At 45.9% G+C, this 21686-nt stretch overlaps 1 protein-coding gene across 1 annotated transcript in view; it reads right to left on the minus strand.

Moving 5' to 3' along the window:
* Window positions 1-21686, minus strand: part of CACHD1 (cache domain containing 1) — a 93948-nt gene that overhangs the window by 27645 nt on the left and 44617 nt on the right. The window contains exons 7-18 of the mRNA XM_014937776.1: window positions 19856-20005; window positions 17999-18232; window positions 16241-16390; window positions 15473-15596; window positions 14838-14955; window positions 12071-12239; window positions 9591-9733; window positions 8603-8784; window positions 6827-6937; window positions 2241-2363; window positions 440-539; window positions 179-295 (exon numbers count right to left, since the gene is read on the minus strand). Coding sequence (XP_014793262.1) covers window positions 179-295; window positions 440-539; window positions 2241-2363; window positions 6827-6937; window positions 8603-8784; window positions 9591-9733; window positions 12071-12239; window positions 14838-14955; window positions 15473-15596; window positions 16241-16390; window positions 17999-18232; window positions 19856-20005 — 1721 coding nt within the window. The remainder of the gene's footprint in view (window positions 1-178; window positions 296-439; window positions 540-2240; window positions 2364-6826; window positions 6938-8602; window positions 8785-9590; window positions 9734-12070; window positions 12240-14837; window positions 14956-15472; window positions 15597-16240; window positions 16391-17998; window positions 18233-19855; window positions 20006-21686) is intronic.

The raw sequence follows: 21686 nt of genomic DNA on the forward strand, positions 1-21686 counted from the left end.
TGTGCAGGCCAGATCACTGATTTTGTGTTTGGAGAGGGGGAACGGAGGCCAATCCGCACAGAATTCTGGCTTCCAGCCTCCTCTGCTGAGCCTGGCAAGGATTCGCCGTTCCACCCAGAGAAACCCAACCCAACCAAAGTACATTCAAAAGCAAAATAAACCAGAAAAACACACTCACCACTAAGCTGGTATTAAATTTATAAAACCGCTGAACCGTTCTGTCACTGAAGCTGTTGCAGAGGTTTTTCTTGACGAAGTTTGGGTGGTTCAGAATGTCATTTGCTACCAGGGGCTCCTACATGGAAAAAAAAAAAAGGAGGATTTTATGTCTTTAAAATCAGACACAAACGTCAGATTCTCTACAGCCCTTCCCACTTCAGAAAAAAAGAAAAGGAAAAATGAAGAAAATTAAGAAAAGCAAGAACAAAAGGAGCCAGACCTTGTGTGTAATGTGCTGTTGCTCCACCGGCGCGTGTCCTTTGGGGTCGATGAGGGTGGGGTGTGCCACCAGGTACCCTCTGTCCTCCATGATGAAGCACCTGCCCACAACAAACAACAGGAGAGCCCCCCGTTAGCCCCCCGTTAGCCCTCCCCGGGCTTTAGAGAGATACAGCAAAATAAAACAGGATCTTAAATTTACAGCTAGAGGGAGAATTTTTCAAGGCTTCCATTTATTAAAATAACAGGGCCATTAAGCAAATTCACTGGAAAATGTCTCTGAAGAATATATCGGGTTTTTCCCTGGAGCTTTTAAATCCGTTACTGGATTTAAAGCCTGGACTATAGAGAACTGGAAAATGGAACCCATTTAAAACAGAAAGGAAAACTGATCGGTGTCTCGTCTGATCGCGGAAGATCCAGAAATAAATTAAGCATAATGAACCCAGAAAGCTTTAACAGTTTATTAATCCACTGTGCTACTAATTAAACAGAGATTTCACACTCTCATTTAACGACCTCCTGCCTTCGAATTCAATTTCACCGGGGAGATAAATCACTCCCGTTTCGCTCTCAGCCTTCCCGGCCTTTCCTCTCCCCCTTTTCAGCTCTTCCCATTCAAGTTTCCCGTGTGATCTGAGGGAATTGCTGTCGGATCCGTGCCCCTGTCTGGAAAGCAGAGCGCTGGGGGAGGTTTTAATCCCTCCTGTTTTCGGCACCTCCCGTTTCCATAGCCGCAGACAGCCGCGCTGGGGAAGGCGGAGGAGCCGGCGGCACCGGGGGGACGGCACAGCCTGCGCCGGCAGCAGGAGAATCGGTGGCCACAGAAGGGAGACGGGAGGAGGTCAACGCTCCCCGAGAGCCCAGCGGGGTGGCAGCCACGTCCCCCCGGCCTCCTGCCACTCGGGGAGGCTTTAAACTCCCCCATTCCCATGGCAGCCAGCAATGGAAAGCTCCACCGATACATCAGCTCCGGCAGGGAGAGAGCGGGGATAATTTACAGCAATCAGCACAGAGCAGAAGGGACTTTAGGTACATAATGGAGGCACAAAACTAAGTTGGAATATTTTTGTTGCTGCCTCAAACTATTTGGAGGCATATTTGGGTTTTGCATATTTGGGTTTTGCATTAGAAGTTCACGTTGCGATGTTGAATACTCTCTTTTTTTTTCTTCTACAGGGAACAGGAGAACAAGTTGGCTGGTGATTTACCCCAAAACGACTGCAGAGAGAAAAAGCTTAGTGGAGATACACTGAAAAACCCCAAATGCCTCCCAGAAAGTTAGAACAGTCTCTCTTACTACCCGTGTGCGTTTACGCAGGGCTCTGAGCATCAGATCTGGCTCCTATGTAAGAATGGTCTAACACAGAATTTAACAATATGCCTGAAATTCCTCATTTAGGAAGGTAGAAACAGAATCAAGCATCTGATCCCGTTGATTATTAATAGTTTTTTAATTAGGGGAAAAGAAATGCTAAGCCAGCAATCTTCGTTGGTTTTTTTTATACACCATAAAATATATAAAAAAACTACCCAAACCCAAACCAGAAAAGATCTGGGAGGATGACAGAAAACCACTTCCCTCCCCAAATTTAAGTTTTAAAACCAAAGAAAGAAACAACAATGCCCAAACCATGTTACCAAGTTACTCCAGATCCAACCCAGGGTGTAAAGCAGAGAACACACATTGGAAGTAACAGAATCCTACAATAAGTGAAGTTGGGAAGTACCTTGGATCACCTAATTAAAGGGGAAAAAAAAAAAAGGCTTTAGATATTAATTATGTGGAAGGAACATTTTACCTTATTTTGTTTCCTCCGTCCTGGTTACAAACTGGCAGCAGGTCCATGAGAACCTTGTAGAAGTACCGCAGGGTGAAGTCAATGCCCATCACCGCCACCGAATGGCCTGAAGACATCTGTGTGCTGGGAAGAGGGGAGGAAAAAAGGGGAAAAGGCTTTCATGGCTGTATTAATCATTAATATTTTAATTATTCGGTTCCCTGCTTGAAAGGGGGGACTGGGTTCCTTGGTGTATAAATGGCCAGCTCAAATCCACACCGAAGCTCGGTTCACCCTCTTGTGCTTAAATGAACAGTTACAGCATCTGGAGACGGGGAGAGCAGTGTCTCAACAGCGTTAGTTCTTTGCTGCAAATCCTGAAATCTCTCCACATGAACTGTGTCTCAAAGAACCAGCACGTGGAGGAGACTGGAGACAGCCCAGGACCGGATCACACCCAGGAGCCAACGCTTCTCCCTCGGCTCTTACATACGCCCCTACCACCTGCAAACACTTGGTATTTAGCAGCATAAATGAGGATTAAAAAATCCCCACCCGCACAAACGAACGCAGGACATGGATCCTGCATGTCCAGCAGGAGGTTTACATTCTGCACCACTTCTCTTTGCTTGGCCCCCGGCATCAGGAGCTGAACCTCTGCTGGGAGGGGGGGCTGAGAGAGTCAGGAGGTTTACATTCTGCACCACTTCTCTTTGCTCAGCCCCCAGTGTCAGGAGCTGAACCTCTGCTGTGGGGACAGGCTGAGAGAGTTGGGGGGGTTCAGCCTGGAGAAGAGAAGGTTCCAGGGAGACCTTCCAGCCCCTTCCAGTCCCTCAAGAAGGGGGGCTCCAGGAAAGCTGGGGAGGGACTCTGGATGAGGGAGGGGAGCCAGAGGACAAGGAATAACAGTTTTAAACTGGAAGCGGGGAGATTTAGATTGGATATTAGGAAGAAAGTCTTCACTGTGAGGGTGGTGAGAGCCTGGCCCAGGTTGGCCAGAGAAGCTGTGGCTGCCCCATCCCTGGAGGGGTTCAAGGCCAGGTTGGAGGGGGCTTGGAGCAACCTGGGCTGGTGAGAGGTGTCCCTGCCCAGGGCAGGGGGTGGCACTGGGGGGGCTTTAAGGTCCCTTCCCACCCAAACCATTCTGTGGTTCTGTGATATGAAGCTGCCATAGACATTTTGCTAAATCCCTAATATTCCAAAGTGTAGGAGCGAGTATGAATTTCAGCCACGAAAGAGGTGGCCAAGCAGCAGGCACTCCTGAGGTCACCCTGCAGCAGGTGGTGTTTAGGTGCTGGTTAACGAGCACCGTGTTAAACCCCAATCAACCCCAATCAAATCCCATCCTCCCAACAGGAGGTGGTCCCTGCCAGCAGGAATTAAACAGGAGTAATTCCTGTTAACCTGACACCACCTCCCACTGCCTACGGGGCGCCAGGTGACACCTAAAACCATTTACACCTAAATGTTGTGATTCAGTATCTTTTCCCAACACAGGAGAACCATAAACTAAATATTATGGGATGGGGCAGGACGCAGAGTCCCTGTGGATGCACCGGCACCAGGAGCTGCCATGAATTGCAGTATTTCACCCGTACTGAGAACGTGGTTCTGTTCCTATTTTTACACACCAGTTTGGGGATATACACGGTTGCCTTAGCAACCAGTACGTCAAAGACCAACAAAACAGGCTGATGTATGGAAGTGTATATTCTATAAAGGTAAAAAAGTGCTACTTTCCCTCAGTCATATCCTTTTAACTTTCCTGGCCATCAGCGAAGCAACTGAAGAGCTCTCCTGGCAGAAGCAGAGTCTTGACATTTGGCTGAGACCGTTTGGATGCCCAAAGTTCCAAATAGAAATTATGTTCTATTTATGTTGTTATCTTTCCGAAACTTCCTGTCCTGGCAAAATCCCACCTTCCCCTCAGGAGAGAGCATCCAGGTGCTCAAGACCTCCTCAACCAACGCACTTGGACTAAGGTGCAAATCCCCACTGCGCAGCTGGGCATCAGAGCTGGGAAGTTCTGGAGCAAACCCCTTCTAACATGGTATCAGAGTTAATTCCCTGATATTTATTATGGCAGGTTATGACATGGTGGAGGGGGGCAGCCTGAGGCTGGGGTGGCACGGCCAGAGCAAGCCCCCTCTCACCCCTGAAGGACACAAAATCATCGGCTCTTCCTCAAATCACGGGGTGTGCTATTTGCACTTATGTGGGCTTTACCCTGATGACAAAGGAGACGTGTTTGACTTCCTGCTTTTTAAATTTTACTCTCCTAAATAGGAATAAAAATGTTTAGAAGAAGGTGGTAACGGAGCAGCACAGCTGGACTACACAAAGCTGGTGACCCCCTGTCCATATAAAACCCCCTCTTGTCCACTGGACTGAACTTTATTTGTGTTTAAAGAGGTACAGTGAAGATGCAGTCAAGCCAAATTTGTAGATTTATAAATACAGGTTCTGTAAACCTGCAGTTAATTTATTTTTCCCATTACCCCTTCCCTGGAGAAGGAATGGGCAAAGGGATGGAGTGAAGCAGCACAGACACGTTTAAGCCTATGTGAGGAGGCATCACGCTGGGAAGTTGCTGCTCTGTCCTAAAAGACTAAAAGCCACTAGGAACGCTGGAAATATTTTAGCTTCGTTTTGAAGCATTAAATCCTTCTGTTTCGCTGGTGCAAGCTGGATTAAGTAACTTCTTGCATGAATCTTCTATTGCCAGCCACCAAAAAAGAAATAAGATGTATGTAAAATGGGAACGAGAGAGAGATAAGAGTCAATTCCAGATAAACCAATGTTATTTAAACCCACAGAGCAGCTTCTAACGCGAGTTATGCCTACATTAACTCTCCCCATCCTCCCCCAGCCCTCTGTTTGGGTTTTTTTTTTTAAACTAAGACCTCTTTGGGGATTATAACCGCATGTGACTGTGAGCTTTAGGGGTCATATTTACCCAGGAATCACTCTCACATCTGCCAAACTTTGTTTAACCGTTCTTTAATCACCTTCGAATAACCCACATGAACTTTAAGTTCTTAAAACTAACTGAAGCGTCACTTGGTAGATAAAAATCTGAATTTTGATTAATTGCACTTCTCTTCTTACCAAAGTGCTTATTTCCCTGAAGTGAATTCCTCTGTGAGAAGCCCCACGCAGGCATCAGGCCTGATAATGCTCCTGCCAAAAAAGACAGGCAGATGTCCCGTGGTGGGAAATCCCAAACAAAGCCGAGATGTCTCCGAGGAGAGTAGAAATGTGGAGTCCTGAGCTCTGCTGGCTTTGGGGGCTCTACTTCCCAGTGCAACTTTGTGCTGGTGGGGTCTTGGATGGAGCATGTGCAGAAGCCATATGGCTCAGCAAAAGTCTTGGAAAAGACTCCATGTGAAAAACCCAATGAGTAACTATAATGTCTGAAATTTGGGAGAGCTGACGCTAGAAAGGTTTAGCTTATATTCTATAAACTGACATCCTTTAAACAGCCTATGTCTCAACCCAAACCTCAGCCCCGGGGCCTGGCCAGGAGGGACATGAAACAAAGAAATTCTGGTCCTGGAGGAAAGGGTCATTCCAGCACTGACATGTTCTTAGACTGACTCAACTTCTCCTGGTGGGAATATTCACTGTTCTGAGAGCAGAGGAAACACCTTCCAGTACTGGACTGGAACCTACAGGAGAGATGGGGAGGGACTCTGGATGAGGGAGGGGAGCCCTAGGAGGAGGGGGAAGGGTTGGACCCTGCAAGAGGGGAGATGGAGCTGAGCTGTGGGGAAGAACTTGTTTGGTGGGAGGGTGGTGAGAGCCTGGCCCAGGTTGGCCAGAGAAGCTGTGGCTGCCCCATCCCTGGAGGGGTTCAAGGGCAGGTTGGAGGGGGCTTGGAGCAACCTGGTGTGGTGGGAGGTGTCCCTGCCCAGGGCAGGGGGTGGCACTGGGGGGGCTTTAAGGTCCCTTCCCACCCAAACCACTCTATGATTCTCTTGATCAACTTTGAATGAAGACACATTAAAATTTCCCCTTTCCTTTTTCAAGCCATAGAGGACTAATTAATAAAGAAGATGCTTCTTCCTCTATGGCACTAATGTTCTTTTTGGTTTGATCCCAAAGGCACAGGCTGCTGTTTCCATCCCAATTTGTTTTCTGCAATCCTGTAAGGGCAGCTGAAGGTTTACAGGCTTTTCCTCAAGTTCTTCTTACTCCTGAAAGCCCTGTGTCCAGAAGCACTGAATTCAAATGACCCAGGCGAGGAGCTCCCCCAGCTCCTGGAGTACACATGGAGCTTTAAAATAGAAGAGTCTTGTGGATTGAGCTCCACTGGCAGTCAGGTAGATCTGCTTCCACCTCCTATTCCCTTCCAAACATCACCCTGGCTCATACAACTTCTGAAATGTCACGTGAGTAACTTTAGGAAATGCAGAGATTTGCTGTCTTGGACTGCAAATTCTTTGGCTACTGGCAGAGAGGGAATACTTCAACAAAAGCACTTTAAATACAGGTTTGGTTTTCAGTTCTTGAACACACAGGAGTTGTTCAGCCTATTTCTCTCCTACCCAGAGCACATCTTGATAAACAGGAGTATTCTTGCTTGACACAAACCTCACACAATTTACCTGGAAGAATGGACTGTGTGACTGATGGTGACGACGTAGCCGGCCCCTCCGACGTCTAAGTAGGGCCCAGTAAAGGTAATTAGTCCTGGATTAGCCACTGCATGCAAGTACCTAAGGGCAGCCAAAAGAAACACTCATTATTAGTGAAAAAGGGTCACTGTAAACTTTGAGACAGTAACCTTGATTTTGCAGAAGCAACATGAATTCTGCACATAGTGAACAATGTGCAACCAAATTAGTATTTCTTAATATTAAACAAGCGCCTACGTATGATTAGGACCCAGACCTGAAACAGACTTGGCTCAATAAGTGCTGCCTCACAAGATACAACTGCATTAAAAAAGCTCAATTAACTTTTTTATAGGGTATGTTTAATGTCACTGTACACATTTTGCCCCAGAAAAAACACATGACTTGGTGCCAGCGGAGTCTCAGACTCAAAGCAAACACCGGCAGAACGATGCTGCTGTGAAGGCAGGAGAAAGGCTGCCCCACAGGCAGGATTCCAGGGAAAATCTGGAAAGATGTCAGAAAATGATTACAAATTGCAATCTCTTCTAGAATTTACTGTCAACACAAAATGAGCCACGCCGTGTCAAACATCTTCTTACCCTCACAAGAAGGTTTATAAAACATTCCAACCTTTGGAAATGCTTTTGCATATGAAAAAGTGATTACTTTGCTTCTCAGTATACAAACTCAGGAGTCTGGACTGCACTCTGGAAGTGACTGAATTCTACTTTATTGCTAGCTCTTTTTTGCATCCTCTTTCCAAAATATTGCCATTTGGCTTGATATAAAAAACAAGACGCCATCGCACGTTGCCCACGGAGGCTCTGGCAAACCCGTGGTTTGAGAAAAACGGTCAAGTGTAAAAGCAAAAAAAAACCCCAAAAAACCCTCCCCAAAATTAATAATGAAAATAATTTGAGAGCTTTTAAAATGGAGACCAGGGGCTTGTAAAAGTGCCTTCAGTTCATTTACAACATGAATGCACCCTCACCACAAAAAAAAAAAGAGGGCAAAATTCCATCATCTGTCAGTAAAAGCATCAGTAAGAACAAAAATGAAGAAAATCTGAAGAAAAGCTAATGAGTAGCTACAGTAATGATTTGTTTTTCAGGGCAAACGTGGGTGAGGAGAGGTAGTGCCAGTGCCAGGAGCAATCCTGAGCCTTCCCAGTTCAGCCAGAGGGTTGGGACGCGGTGTCACTGCCCGGCAGCACCGGGGTGACCCCTCAGCAAAGCCCCCGGGTCTCAGGCTCCCATTTGTAGTGTATACAAATATTTTCCCAAATCAAATCCCACTGCATAATTAACGGGGCACAGCAGAGCCAGCAAATTCCTGCTCTAAATTAGCAAGCAAACCCGCTGTAAACAAACAAAAAAGTCTGAAATATTAACAACCAAAAAGGAGCTGAAAACACCCCGGAATCGGCTCATCCCTAAAGAGGCTGCTCATTTTTGGAATATTTGTATTCCAATCTGCCGTAGCAGGGATAGGAAACAGAAACTATCAATTCAAATAAAAAGGGTTGAAATTAGAACCAATCAATCAAAATAAAAAGGGTTGAAATTAGAACCAATCAGGGTTTTAACTGGCTGTATTTAAGCACCGAGATTTTTACCCGCGATGAAATTATTTCTAATTAAATAGTTTAGAGCTGGCCATAACCCCCACATACCCCCCCCGGCTATGGAATCGATACCAAATATTTTCCTTACTGCCCTCCAAGATTATCCCAAATCTTTGATAAATGGGACCCTAAAAACTCACCATTGTCTCCTGGTGGGATCAAATGCTTTGTCCATGAGGGAACCGGGGTAAATTCGGAGCACCCCATTGGGGGTTGCTATGTAACGGCGCACAATATAACTGTTCAGGCTACTAATTTCCATTTGGGTCATCCATTCATCTGTGACGTGACTGGTAGCCATTACTTCATTTCTGACAGAGAACTGCAAAACAAAGGCGGGACCTGGCAGGGTTCCTCTAAGACTTGCAGGAAAAGATAATAAGCTGCTGGCGGGGTTTCCCAAAGAGCCATCAGAGATCATCTAAACTCAATTACTTGTTTAAAGTCTTCTCACACCAGACGGATCCGGCACATTCCAAGCAAAGGAAAAAGCTTATTATAATGAAATATTGTCGTCGTTATCTCTGCGGCTTTTGGAGTTTGCTTTTTTACTTCACATAAATATAAATAGTGCTCCGCTTTTTCTCATTCCTAAGAACCCAAATTTCTCATTCCTAAGAATACAAAGATATTTCTGCTAAGAATTTACCATAGCTTTAATTTTTCTGGTGCTTATTTCAATAGCTGCTGATCAACCTTCCCCCCCCGCCCTCTCAGGGAGGAAGCCCTCTCCCTCCTCTCTCCACTCTCCTGGGCCTTGAAGCCCAGAGCTACCTCTCCAGGTGTGGGAACACTGCTCCAAACCACACCACTCCAGAACCCTGTGAGATGGAACCATCAGGAGATGGATGGTTCAGGTAGTCTCCTCCTGGATGAACGTGTTGGACATGAGGACACCAGGGTCTCTGGGCATGGGATGTGAGGACACCAGGGTCTCCGCGTGGGGGACGTGAGGACACCAGGGTCTCTGGGCATGGGATGTGAGGACACCAGGGTCTCCGTGTGTGGGACGTGAGGACACCAGGGTCTCTGCGTGTGGGACATGAGGACACTAGGGTCTCCAGGTGTTGGACGTAAGGACACCAGGGTCTCCAGGACTGACCAGAGCAGTCAGCACTGAGAGCATACCTTGAGGCCGGGGTTGGCGATCAGGCGCGTGTTGTCGCTGAGGTACGCTGTGTAATGCTCCACCATCCGCTTGGTCTCGGGCTGGCTGAGATGTTCGTAGGGAGAGGAGAAGCTGCCCGCAGAGAGCATCACTGTAGGGCTTTCTAAAACCAGCAAAATATGAGAAAGTTAAGGTCAACGAATTGAACATATTGCCCAGTAAACATGCTTGGATCGTGAAAGGGTTTCCTCTGCCTGTTCCTCCACTCGCCTACACTTCAGTATGAAGCACTCAGCTCCTTCAGGTCACGGGTGGAAGGACCAAAGGCAGGAAGGTGAAGTTCTCCATCTAAACCAGAGGGCTCACCAGCACAACTTCCCTCCCCGGGCACTGCCACAACTCAGGCTGAGCATGAACTACCCGTCCTGCTTCAAAATACAGAAGGCCCAAAGTTTGTCCACTGACTCTGAGCTCCACGTGTTGTTCGGGAGACTTTAGTGCCCTTGTTCTCAAAGTGTAAACAATTTATGAATTAGTACTTTTCAAAAGATTACAAGAGGCTGTTTTCCTTTACGAAGAGATTCTGTGCTAAAGAGGAAATTAATTATCCTTGTTTAGGTTAGATACAGCGGAGGAAAACAAAAACAAGCATTTTCAGTAACAGATAACAAACAAGTGGAGAATTACAAGCGCAGGAGGAGGATTTACCAATAACAGCGTAGCTGTCTGGGGTGATTTTCAAAACAGACCAGAAAGTAAACTTCCATTGTGCAGGAACTGCAGTACCAGACAGCTTTTTCTTTTTAAAAAAGAAAAATGATTCTGATGATGCAGGGCTGAAGGTTAAGAACGGCTTTTCTGAATATCTGACCCTCAGAACCCCATTTCCCCGTGGGTAATGGTCTTCAGAGGAAAAATATCCCTGGAGTATGTGAAGTGTTCTGCTTTTATTCACATTCCTCTAAAACACATCCCCATCCAGCCAGCGGCCATATGTACTGCAGTCATCACTTCTGAACTTCTATTACACTCCTTCATCTGCTTCCCAGACCAAATATCCTGATGCAATTGCATTTTGCTTTGCATGAAGTTTTCCCACTCGTCAGCTTAATACTGCTTTTTTTTTTGGATATTTTTCCATTTATATCTTGTCTTTCTGGATATAAGATAATCAAGACTAGGCACCACATTAAAGAAAGAAAAAAAAACCCTGTATTTTAAACAACTGGCCAAGCAATTTCCACAGGGTTTATCAAGTTCCTCCATAACTCCCCCAGTTTAATCTCACTTTGCTATTCATGGGACTGCAATATAGCTAAGAAAATATCACAACTGTGCCACCCTGAGACCTTTGAACCTTGCTACAAACAAAAGCACTTAATTCAGAACTTCTCACAGATTTTAGCAAAACCCTCAAGATTAATACTTAAATATGAAAGTTTGCAACTTATGATGTAAGAAAACCTTTATGTTCTTAGGATATATTATGTTTTTAATGTTCTCTATCCTTCCCAAATAGAAGAATTTGTATTGCCACAGAGACTCTCCCTCTTCCCAGTAACGTTTGAGCAACTCTGGGAATTAGTCAGGTAGAGCAGAACTGGTTTAGTTTATCAAAGGCAGGAATGCATCAGCGACCCGAGAATTCCTAAGCATTGGTAAGGGAGGGTCTGGAAACCATCTAACCACAGGAGTTCTCCGTTTCCCCCAACAGACATAACTTCTGACTTCACCTGGATTGCTGCTATTAAATGCTTGTGGCAGCGAAAAACTCGCCTAAATCCAAAGGCAAAGAGCAGTCCTGCAGGAGTGGTCAGGACTTCATCCTACTTATGCTATTTGTCAAAAAGCTGCTTTACAGCCAAGAGAACAGAACTTGGTTTTAAGTTTGGCGAGACATTTCTCAGTCTCTCCCTGCTCCACCTTCAGGGAAGTTGATCAAGGAAGACTCAGAGTGTGTTTATCTCGTGCTCTGATGAGCAGCCCCACTGCATTCACCCCTCAAGCTGGGTAGCTGTGATCAATGAAGAATCATAGAGTCATTTGTGATGGAAGGGACCTTAAAGATTCTCTGGATCCAACCCCTCTGCCCTGGGCAGGGACACCTCCCACCACACCAGGTTGCTCCAAGCCCCCTCCAACCTGCCCTTGAACCCCTCCAGGGATGGGGCAGCCACAGCTTCTCGGGCCAACCTGGGCCAGGCTCTCACCACCCTCCCACCAAACAAGTTCTTCCCCACATCTCAGCTCCATCTCCCCTCTGTCAGGGTCCAACCCTTCCCCCTCCTCCTAGGGCTCCCCTCCCTCATCCAGAGTCCCTCCCCATCTCTCCTGTAGGTCCCCTTTAGGGACGGGAAGAAGATAACAGCCGATTAGAAAATCAGCCTTGGAAATAAAAGCCTCTCAAGGGGAGAGTATTTCCAGTGTTTTGCATTTTCTGCTGCCACGCTCTACAGGAACACGCACGAGGTGGTGAGGAGGAACCAGGAGACAGCTTTACCTAAGGTAGCCAACTGCTTGAAGTGCAGGCAGGCGTTGGGCTGGCCCAGCAGGTCCAGTCGGTGGTACAGGAGCTTGCTGCTGGGGACCGTATTGAGATTCTTCAGCTGTTTAACAGGTATTTCTGGCTGGATCACCACGACACACAGAATAAAGGATGTGTCCTGGACCTGAAAAACACAGCCAAGTCACCAAACAGAAACAAGAAGGTGGAGGTGGCACAGAACTTATTTTCTATTTAGCATTTATTCTTTTGTCTTTAATTGCTCATCTCCTCCAGTTCTGGAAGACAGCACCACGCTTCATCATACTCTCAAGGATCACAATTCCCACTCTCTAAAAACAGACAAATCTTTTCCAAAGAAGCTATTATGGACTCGATCCTACAGAAAACAGAGAGGACCACGCAGATGAAACTTTCAAGCCCCATCAGTCTTTGATGACAGCAACTCGGTTCCCTACAGCCACATCCCAGCCTGTAACTACCCTGCATGTATTGAAGCCACTAAGTTGCACAAAGAATACTTTTCCACAGTCTAGACACAAAATAAAATTATTTAGTTTTCAGGATTGCATTAAGACCTTCATTTTATCCCTCAATTTGCACTAATTTCTAACACTGTTTTGTGGATAGTTTTTCAAGTGTCACTAACAGAGGAGAGGCTTCAGGTTCACAGTTGATAATTTCCATTATAAAGAATACAGACAAATCGACTGTCAAAAATCAGATTTTATCATTACCACTCTTAATTGTGCGCTGCATGTGTCATATGCTTCACTGGTGTGTACATTTTAAGGATCCCATAGCACATCAGAGTGTCAAAACCTGGAGTTGCCCAGCTGCTCTGCAAGGCTGTTTGATATTTAATGTAGCATTACAACATCAGAAAATTAGCTCCAGACACCCTCCTATGTGAATTTCTGTTACACAACGACAGATTTAATCTCTTAAAACTGCTCAGCTTAACCTTTTAGGTTGGATTTAACTTAATACTGTGAAATGATCCACAAGTACCCTCCTAACTTTGTCGGCACAAAAAAGCAGCCAATTATTTCTGGCATCAGCGAAATTCACCCGGATTATATTTAACCTGAGATTCCCTTTTAATCCCTGGGTCAAGATCAGTGGTCAGATATGTTCAAAAGTTAAACTGAAGGAAGGGGGACAGCCACGAGAAGCTCTCCCAAAGCTCTTCCAACTGGTCATAAAGCCTGTTGTATGCACATTGTGCTCAGTTCCAATGAAAGCTTCCAGAGAACTAGAGCAAATGCAAGGTTCTGCACCTGGGCCGGAACAATCCTCACCATCAGTCCAGGCTGGGGGGTGAGGTATTGGAAAGCAGCCCTGAGGAAAGGGACTTGGGGGTGCTGGTGGATGAGAAGCTGGACATGAGCAGGCAGTGGGCAGCTGCAGCCCAATGAGGAACAATCCTCACCATCAGTACAGACCAGGGGGTGAGGTATTAGAAAGCAGCCCTGAGGAAAGGGACTTGGGGGTGCTGGTGGAGGAGAAGCTGGACATGAGCAGGCAGTGGGCACTTGCAGCCCAGAAGGCCAATCCCATCCTGGGCTGCATCAAAAGAAGCGTTGCCAGCAGGTCCAGAGAGGGGATTCTGCCACTTTACTCTGCTCTGGTGAGACCTCACCTGGAGTATTGTGTGCAGGTCTGGAGCCCTCAATATAAGAAGGACATGGACCTGATGGAGAGGGTCCAGAGGAGGGCCACAAGGATGATCAGGGGGATGGAGCACCTCTGCTACGAGGACAGGCTGAGGGAGCTGGGGTTGTTCAGCCTGGAGAAGAGGAGGCTCCGGGGAGACCTAATAGCAGCCTTCCAGTACCTGAAGGGAGCCTACAGGAAGGCTGGGGAGAACCTGTTTAGAAAGGCCTGCAGTGACAGGACGAGGGGCAATGGCTTCAAGCTGGAGGGGAACAGATTTAGACTGGAGATGAGGAGAGGGTTCTTCACTGTGAGGGTGGTGGAGCACTGGAACAGGTTGCCCAGGGAGGTGGTTGAGGCCCCTTCCCTGGAGATATTCAAGGAGAGGCTCGATGAGGCCCTGGGCAACCTGGTCTAGTTGGGGGTGTCCCTGCTGACTGCGGGGAGGTCGGACTAGATGACCTTTGGAGGTCCGTTCCGGCCTGGGCAATTCTATGATTCTACCATGTCTAAGAAAAGTGTTCAATTACAACAAACACCATCACTGGCTACCGATACACTTCTGAAACAAGATAGTATCAGAATGAAAAGATGAAATTTTCCCCATTAATTATGTTAATTAATGGATCGCATTACTCTGCCCCCAAAACATAACAACAGTATTAAGCAAAAGAATGACTTAATACCAAAAGCTGCCTCAGCGCTGAGGCCTCTGGTCGGTATTTACTCTGGTGTCACCCGGTTGCGGTGTGACATCCACACCAGTGTAGATTTACTTCCACTGGGAAAGCAGGAGGATAATCTCTGTGTGACTGCACGTTACAGACGCCTGATGAAATGGGTGCCTTCATGGAGAAAGAGCACACACGTGTCCTACAGACACCTCTCTGAAGATGACATGGGAACAAACCTGACGTGGTAACTTCACTGGTTCTTCACCGTAACAAAAACACTCCACCTTCACGCAGGTTCTGAGTCACTCAAGCCTTTCACACCTCAATACATAGCAATACTTCACGCTTAATTACAGTCAACTCATTAACGAACTCTTCAATATATGAACTTACTCTCCCTGCCATCCTGCCACAGCCTGGCTTTCATCCCTTACCATTTTCCAGGCGTAGCTGACGTTGTAGGCTTCTTTCCCAACTTCTCGCAGTTTGTTCAGATGCCAAGAGAGCGAGGAGTTCACAGGAACCGTAATGATCTGGCTGCCCAGGGGAATGCTGGATTGGCAAACACGACACACAGCAGTTAATTAAACACTGAGACAGCTGTTAAGCAAAACCCACCTACTGCACATTTATGAAAACTTCAGAAGATGTGAAGAGATTAACTGTTACCTCTCCTAGGTGAAGGAAAAGTCTATCTATGCTGAAAATGCACTCATGTTCCACCACATTTTGAGTTAAAACACATACTCAGATAAGGCAAAGGATAAAGAAAAGCCCAGACCCAATGGTGGGAAATCTTACTGACATGGAAGAGAGACGTTACAAAGAGTATCCCCTAGATCAGGTGTGGAAGCCACTGCTCAGCACATCAAAGGTAAAATGAAGAAAGTTGGAGGAAAAACCAAACCAGAACTGTTCTGCATTTGGGGGGATGGAGGAGAATTCCATCCGAGTATCCAGATACTGCAGGAAAAGGAACTTCACCCTATTTTCTCTTAAAATTCCTCTAGAAATACTTCTAGCACCCTAAGGACAGCTGATGTTTGGCCTTGCAATTCGGGCTCCTTACCTCAGGATGTTCTGTCGCACCAGCTCAAATTTAGGAATGTTCTCGTAATGGATAATGTCCGTGTGAAGCGGAGGTTCTGACAGCAGGTAGGGCCTGGTAAGGGAGGGGTGCATAAGGGTGTATCCTAAAAAATAAAGACACAAGCCCATCCATTGAATGCGTTATAACAACTGAGCCCAGGATGAATATTTGCAGGAAAAAAAAAAAGAATACAGTAACTACCACACGGTTTTTGCAGAGACTTAACAAATGTCAGTGAATAAGCAATATTGGCATTAAAGGAGATGCAAATGAAGAACGAGCTGCAAGTGAAAGAGAGCTCGAAGAACCAAGCAATAAGAAGAGGTTGGGATCAGAGGAAAAGAGCTGAACACACCTAGAGAGCAGTTTTGCCTTTTGCTCTATGTCTAGGAAACCTCAGATGTTACACATGTAGAAAATCTCCACAGTGAGTATGTATAGAGCAGTTTTGCCTTTTGCCCTACGTGTCTAGGAAACCTCAGATGATACACATGTAGAAAATCTCCACAGTGAGTATTTCCACATCAAAACTCCCCTACAGAAACGTCAAGCCATGAATCCACCTACAAACTCCAGCAACTCTACCCAAAAAACTCCAAAACTAACCAAACAACATGCAATCAATCTTTCAATAAGTGTAACCAACCATTACTATCGACTATTTAGAGACATGAGAATTAAGAGTTTCCTTTTGATGGTTAATGACCTCAGTGGGAGTAAAAGAGATTATCTGAGCCAAAAAACTACCTTTATTATCAATGAGGAACGTGTAGGAGCCCAAGGAGTCTTGATAATAAGTGACATCTTCCAAGATATATGCGAGATTAACGTCCACTCCAACAATCCCGAGCAGCAGGTTTCCAAAGTAACAGGGTTTACTTACAGTCATTATCAGGCCTTAGAATGAGAGAAATAAAATAAAACCATCAGCAATAAGCTCTAGTTCATTATTTTTAGAGGAAAGAGAGCATGAACTTTGTCATTTCAACATGTTATACCATTAAATTTTATATAGCATTCCGTGCTGGAATATGGATAAAAACTAGCACGTCTACAGGGAAGCTGAGCTGGTTACCTGTCACATCTGACTGTTCTTAGACACTCTCCCTAATTAGCTAATTTCGAAGTTTCTGATAGTGACCTAAGGTACATTTAATCAATTTCTTAAAATACACACCACAATTAACGTTTTGGGGTGTTTGTCACTTTACAAGTGGATGCCTTCCAGATAAGAAATGCATTCATCTTAAAAAAACAAAATAGCATTTGGTTCCTTTAACATCATTAAGGGCAATTTTAAAAATAGGGGGAGGAGGGAGGAAGAGGATATGTACTGGTAAAGCAGCAATAGGGATGAACTGTTGCTCATATAATTGCATATTCAGAATATTAAACCTCCTCTGTTAAACTAAACTAATATGGCTATTTGCACTGGGAATCACACCCCAAATTACACAAGGGTTTGAGACACATCTTGTACCTGAAGTAAGAACCCCCAGTAATACCTTATTTCTCTTACTTTCTACAACACTGCTATTTGGAAACTCGGTGACTTTTTTCCCCCCAATCCAATATAAAACTCATTTGCATGTACAAGCTTTTAAGCACACTTTGATATTTATGTAAGACAAACCTCCTCCGTTGCACCATTTCTAATCCTTGTGTTGCTCAAATTTTCCATTCTGCCGGGATACAGCTTTGTGAGAGGGTAATAACACCACTTAATTGCCAAGGTTAGGAAAGGCAGAAAGCGGTGAGCAGTCTGACTCAGAGGAGATTTGCTCAGGAACAGCCTGAGATTTGTTTTGGGACCCAACACAGAAGGCAAACATTCAACCTGAACTCAGCAGCCCTTGAAAAGTATTCAGCCTAACCCCCAGCTGCTCCTCTGTACCCGCTGAGACAAAGAATATGCCAAGTCCTGAGTGAAGAAATACAGAATTTGCTTAATTATCACAGCAATATCCCTCACCCCAGACCGACTGGGCCATCACCTACCAGTTCAGGCTTCTCTCTGCCCAGCACTGGGGTCATACCAAGTGTGCTGAAGCTACAGGAAGAGCTAATGATAGCAAATTCTGAACAATAATTAATAATAATTAATAATCTGTCTTCGCCAAGAACATACTCAGCTTGAAAAGTGGTGCAACGGCGCAGCATGGTCACGGCTGTCATTCAACATGAGAAGATTGTTCTCCTCAAGTACAAAGGGCTTCTGGCCACAAATTAAATTCCAGGTGCTGTAGGCACACACATATATAAGAATAAATTTCACCCCTAAGAATCCAACCTGAATCTATCTACTCCATGTCTTATTAGCACTTTTTTCATAGCTAGACCTTCTGCAGATAAAAAACCTGCTGGCATAAAAGGTGAATTTTATACTCGCCTTGGGAACACACCTAAAAGCATCACCTTGTAAGACTACAGTAGATTTGGGAATATGTAAGCACAGGGAATGTTATCTCTTACATTTTTATATCTACATTCGACATAAGCACTTACCATCTCCCATTTCATCCGAGAAAGGCAGACTGAAGACCGCCTCGTCAATCATTCGGTTGGGGAGGTTGGTGTAGAAGCGGCCCACGGTGGTCTCCAGGTTACTGAGCTGGTTGAGGACCATCATGCTCCCCTTGGTGACGGGCAGGGCCGTTCGGTCCGGCACCCCGTACTTCCCCGAGTTCTGCTCTGCCAGGTCCCGCAGAAAGGCCAGCTCCTTCAGACCCGTCACTCCCTCTGCAACAGAGACATGAAAGGAGACAGAAGAATCTTAATTTCCATCAAGACTTTTCTATCTTACTCCAAAGAACTGTCAATAAAAGCAGAAATATAATCAGAGAATCATAGAATCATAGAGGTTGGAAGAGACCCTTGGGATCATCGAGTCCAACCATCTACCCTACTCTACAAAGTCCTCCCCTACACCATGTCCCTCAGTACCCCATCTAAACGTCCCTTAAACACATCCAGGGATGGTGACTCAACCCCCTCCCTGGGCAGCCTGTTCCAATGCCCGACCTCTCTTTCAGTGAAAAATTCTTTCCTAATGTTCAATCTAAACCTACCCTGTTGGAGCTTGAAGCCGTTCCCTCTCGTTCTGTCGTTAATTACCTGTGAGAAGAGACCAGCTCCAACCTCTCTACAGTGTCCTTTCAAGTAGTTGTAGAGAGTGATGAGGTCTCCCCTCAGCCTCCTCTTCCTCATACTAAACAGCCCCAGCTCCTTCAGCCGTTCTTCATATGATTTGTCTTCCAGGCCCTTCACTAGTTTCGTTGCCCTCCTCTGCACTCGCTCCAGCACCTCGATATCTCTCTTGTATTGAGGTGCCCAGAACTGGACACAATACTCGAGGTGTGGCCTCACCAGTGCTGAGTACAGGCTGCAGGACGGAATGTAATTCTTTAAGCAGTAAGTGCTGAAAGTCTAGCACGGTTTTAGGAGAAGTAATTAGCTAGTACCAAATTTAATGAGATTGCCTCTCATATGCTGTCGCGCGGTGCAGAGACTCAACATGCTGTTCACATCAACGCTTTAAACAAAGATCTTCTAACAAAGACTTATGCGACCCATAAATCCACAGGACAGCTCTTTGTTCTCCACTGGTGGCTACTCCACATGAAGGACCAGGAGCACGTTACACGCCCTCGGAGATAACGGGCTTTGTTCTTTAGCTTAAACATTAAAGTTTCAGATTTTACATAAGTCTCGGGCTCAATTCCTGCGGATGAATCAAAGACTTCCGTACATATTAGGTCTCAAATGAGTATTTAAATTTTCAGTCAAATAATACATTTGCTTAAGCATTCGCTTCCTTGGCTAGAGCCTGTGTGCGATTTTTGGTAATACAACATCCAGCCTTCTCATTGAAAATGCTCTGCTGAAAAAAGCACAGACCATCAAACTTCCCTGTGTGCGATCTTCATATTTAACTTCACTCTTAAGTTGGGTCCTAAGTTATCAAAGCACTTCAGATGACGTTTGATGTTACATTCATGCTCCCTGGCTAATGACTGAGCTAGGGAATCACATATACTCTCATTTTGCTGCACCAGGAACCTCGGGCAGCATCAGGAAAGTTTACAGTTGCTGTAGTTATCAAAGTTAATTCAGTCTGGTTGCCATTAGACAATTTAGGCAACAATACTTTATATCCTGAGCAGCTGCACTGTGATATATAAGCATATAGTGGCAGACAGGTTTATACACCAAAGAGGTAACATCTGGATGCAGCCTCTGGATTACACAGGCCAAAATCCATGAACAAACCGCTCCCAATAAGGCGTGGAATTACATTTGGGTGAGCTTCATAAACCAGCTGTACAATGAAAGGGAATGGGAAATATAAAAATAATTTCTCACCGTTCATGAGTGCGTAAGTGAGAATCATCACTGAGTTATTGAGGAAACTGTTTTCTTCATTGATGACACGTAGAGTAGCTTTTTTATCATCTTCCGAAGAATCTTTTGATGTAATCCCAGCCGAGAGATAAATGATGACCATATCAGTATCTAGAAAGAATTATATATATATGTATCAGAAAATGCATTAGATTTCTAACTCAGGAAAGCCAGGTGGTAAGAGCCTCTACATCTGCTTACACACATGTATTGCCAACAGTTTCATCTGCAAGATTCACAGGAATCTACAATGGAAGAACACCCTGCGGGCTTAGGAATTATACCCTGTGTTATTAAACTTCAATTTAACCAACACCTGTTTGATTCAGTGCCTACCAGCCACCCAGAAGCCCCGTGGCTTGTTTCTGCTGAGCAGACCCCAGGCAGAAGCGCATGAGGCCATGATGCAGCATTCTGCAGAAGCTGCCCTTCACTCCATGGGGATTTTGTTTTAACAAAAGTCAAAAAACTGCAACTTTTGTCTCCTGACCCACTGCTCTTCTCCTGTCCTGCAGTTCTGGAGAGTGGGAAAATCCACATAAAAAGCACACGGTGCTTTCCCAGCTGTTGCTGCTGCAAGAGCAGTGTAGGGGGCTTAGCATCGCTGTTGCTGCTCCTCACCCTTCCTTCCAGGAAGGTTTGGCAGAAGCACAGTGGTGGGCACCCCAACAAACATACTGAGAAACTCAAAATCCTTGCAAAAGACCTTTTTCACCCACTACTGCTTCTCTGTGTCTGCATCAGCACTGCTGCAATTTAGCCCCTGCCTCGCAGCGCAATGGCTGGAGGAGGCCACAAGCCTTCTACCCCTCAACTCTGCTCTGGGGAGACTCCACTTGGAGCACTGTGTCCAGCTCTGGAGTCCTCAGCACAGGAAGGACATGGACCTGTTGGAGCAGGGCAAGAAGAAGCCACAGAGATGCTGGGAGGGCTGGAGCCCCTCTGCTGGGAGGACAGGCTGAGAGAGTTGGGGGGTTCAGCCTGGAGAAGAGAAGGCTCCGGGGAGACCTTCCAGCCCCTTCCAGGCCCTCAAGGGGCTCCAGGAAAGCTGGGGAGGGACTCTGGATGAGGGAGGGGAGCCCTAGGAGGAGGGGGAAGGGTTGGACCCTGAAAGAGGGGAGATGGAGCTGAGATGTGGGGAAGAACTTGTTTGGTGGGAGGGTGGTGAGAGCCTGGCCCAGGTTGGCCAGAGAAGCTGTGGCTGCCCCATCCCTGGAGGGGTTCAAGGGCAGGTTGGAGGGGGCTTGGAGCAACCTGGTGTGGTGGGAGGTGTCCCTGCCCAGGGCAGGGGGTTGGAACTAGATGATCTTTAAGGTCCCTTCCAACACAAACCATTCTATGGTTCTATGAAAGGCACCCAACCCAACCTAACCCAATGGTGTGAGTTAGAGCATAATGTTTGTGAGATGTGCTGTGACACCCCACCGGTCCTCACCGGCTCCTTCCACATGAGGTGGAACACGTTTTTCAAGCTGAGTATGTTCCTGGGGAATGGCTGGCCTCAAAGCCTTTGAACATGTAAATTCAAATCACCACGCACACACCGTCCCGTTTCATCATATTATATCTCGGTATTAAAGTATTTTATTAAGACACTTGTAGGGACCGTACACCACCACATAACCTGAAGCACACGAGGTTAGTTGGTTATATACCAGCTTTATTGTCTCATCTGATTATTTTGTGGTTTTGATGTGTTTTGTTGTTGTTTTTTTTAAATAGGCACGAATGCATTGACTTGTACATTTTCTTATCATGACTTGAAAAGAATTTCAAGCCAGAATTGGCTACT

This window comes from Calidris pugnax, unplaced genomic scaffold (assembly GCF_001431845.1).
Source record: "Calidris pugnax isolate Ruff unplaced genomic scaffold, ASM143184v1 scaffold29, whole genome shotgun sequence".
NCBI classification, from domain to species: Eukaryota; Metazoa; Chordata; class Aves; order Charadriiformes; family Scolopacidae; genus Calidris; species Calidris pugnax.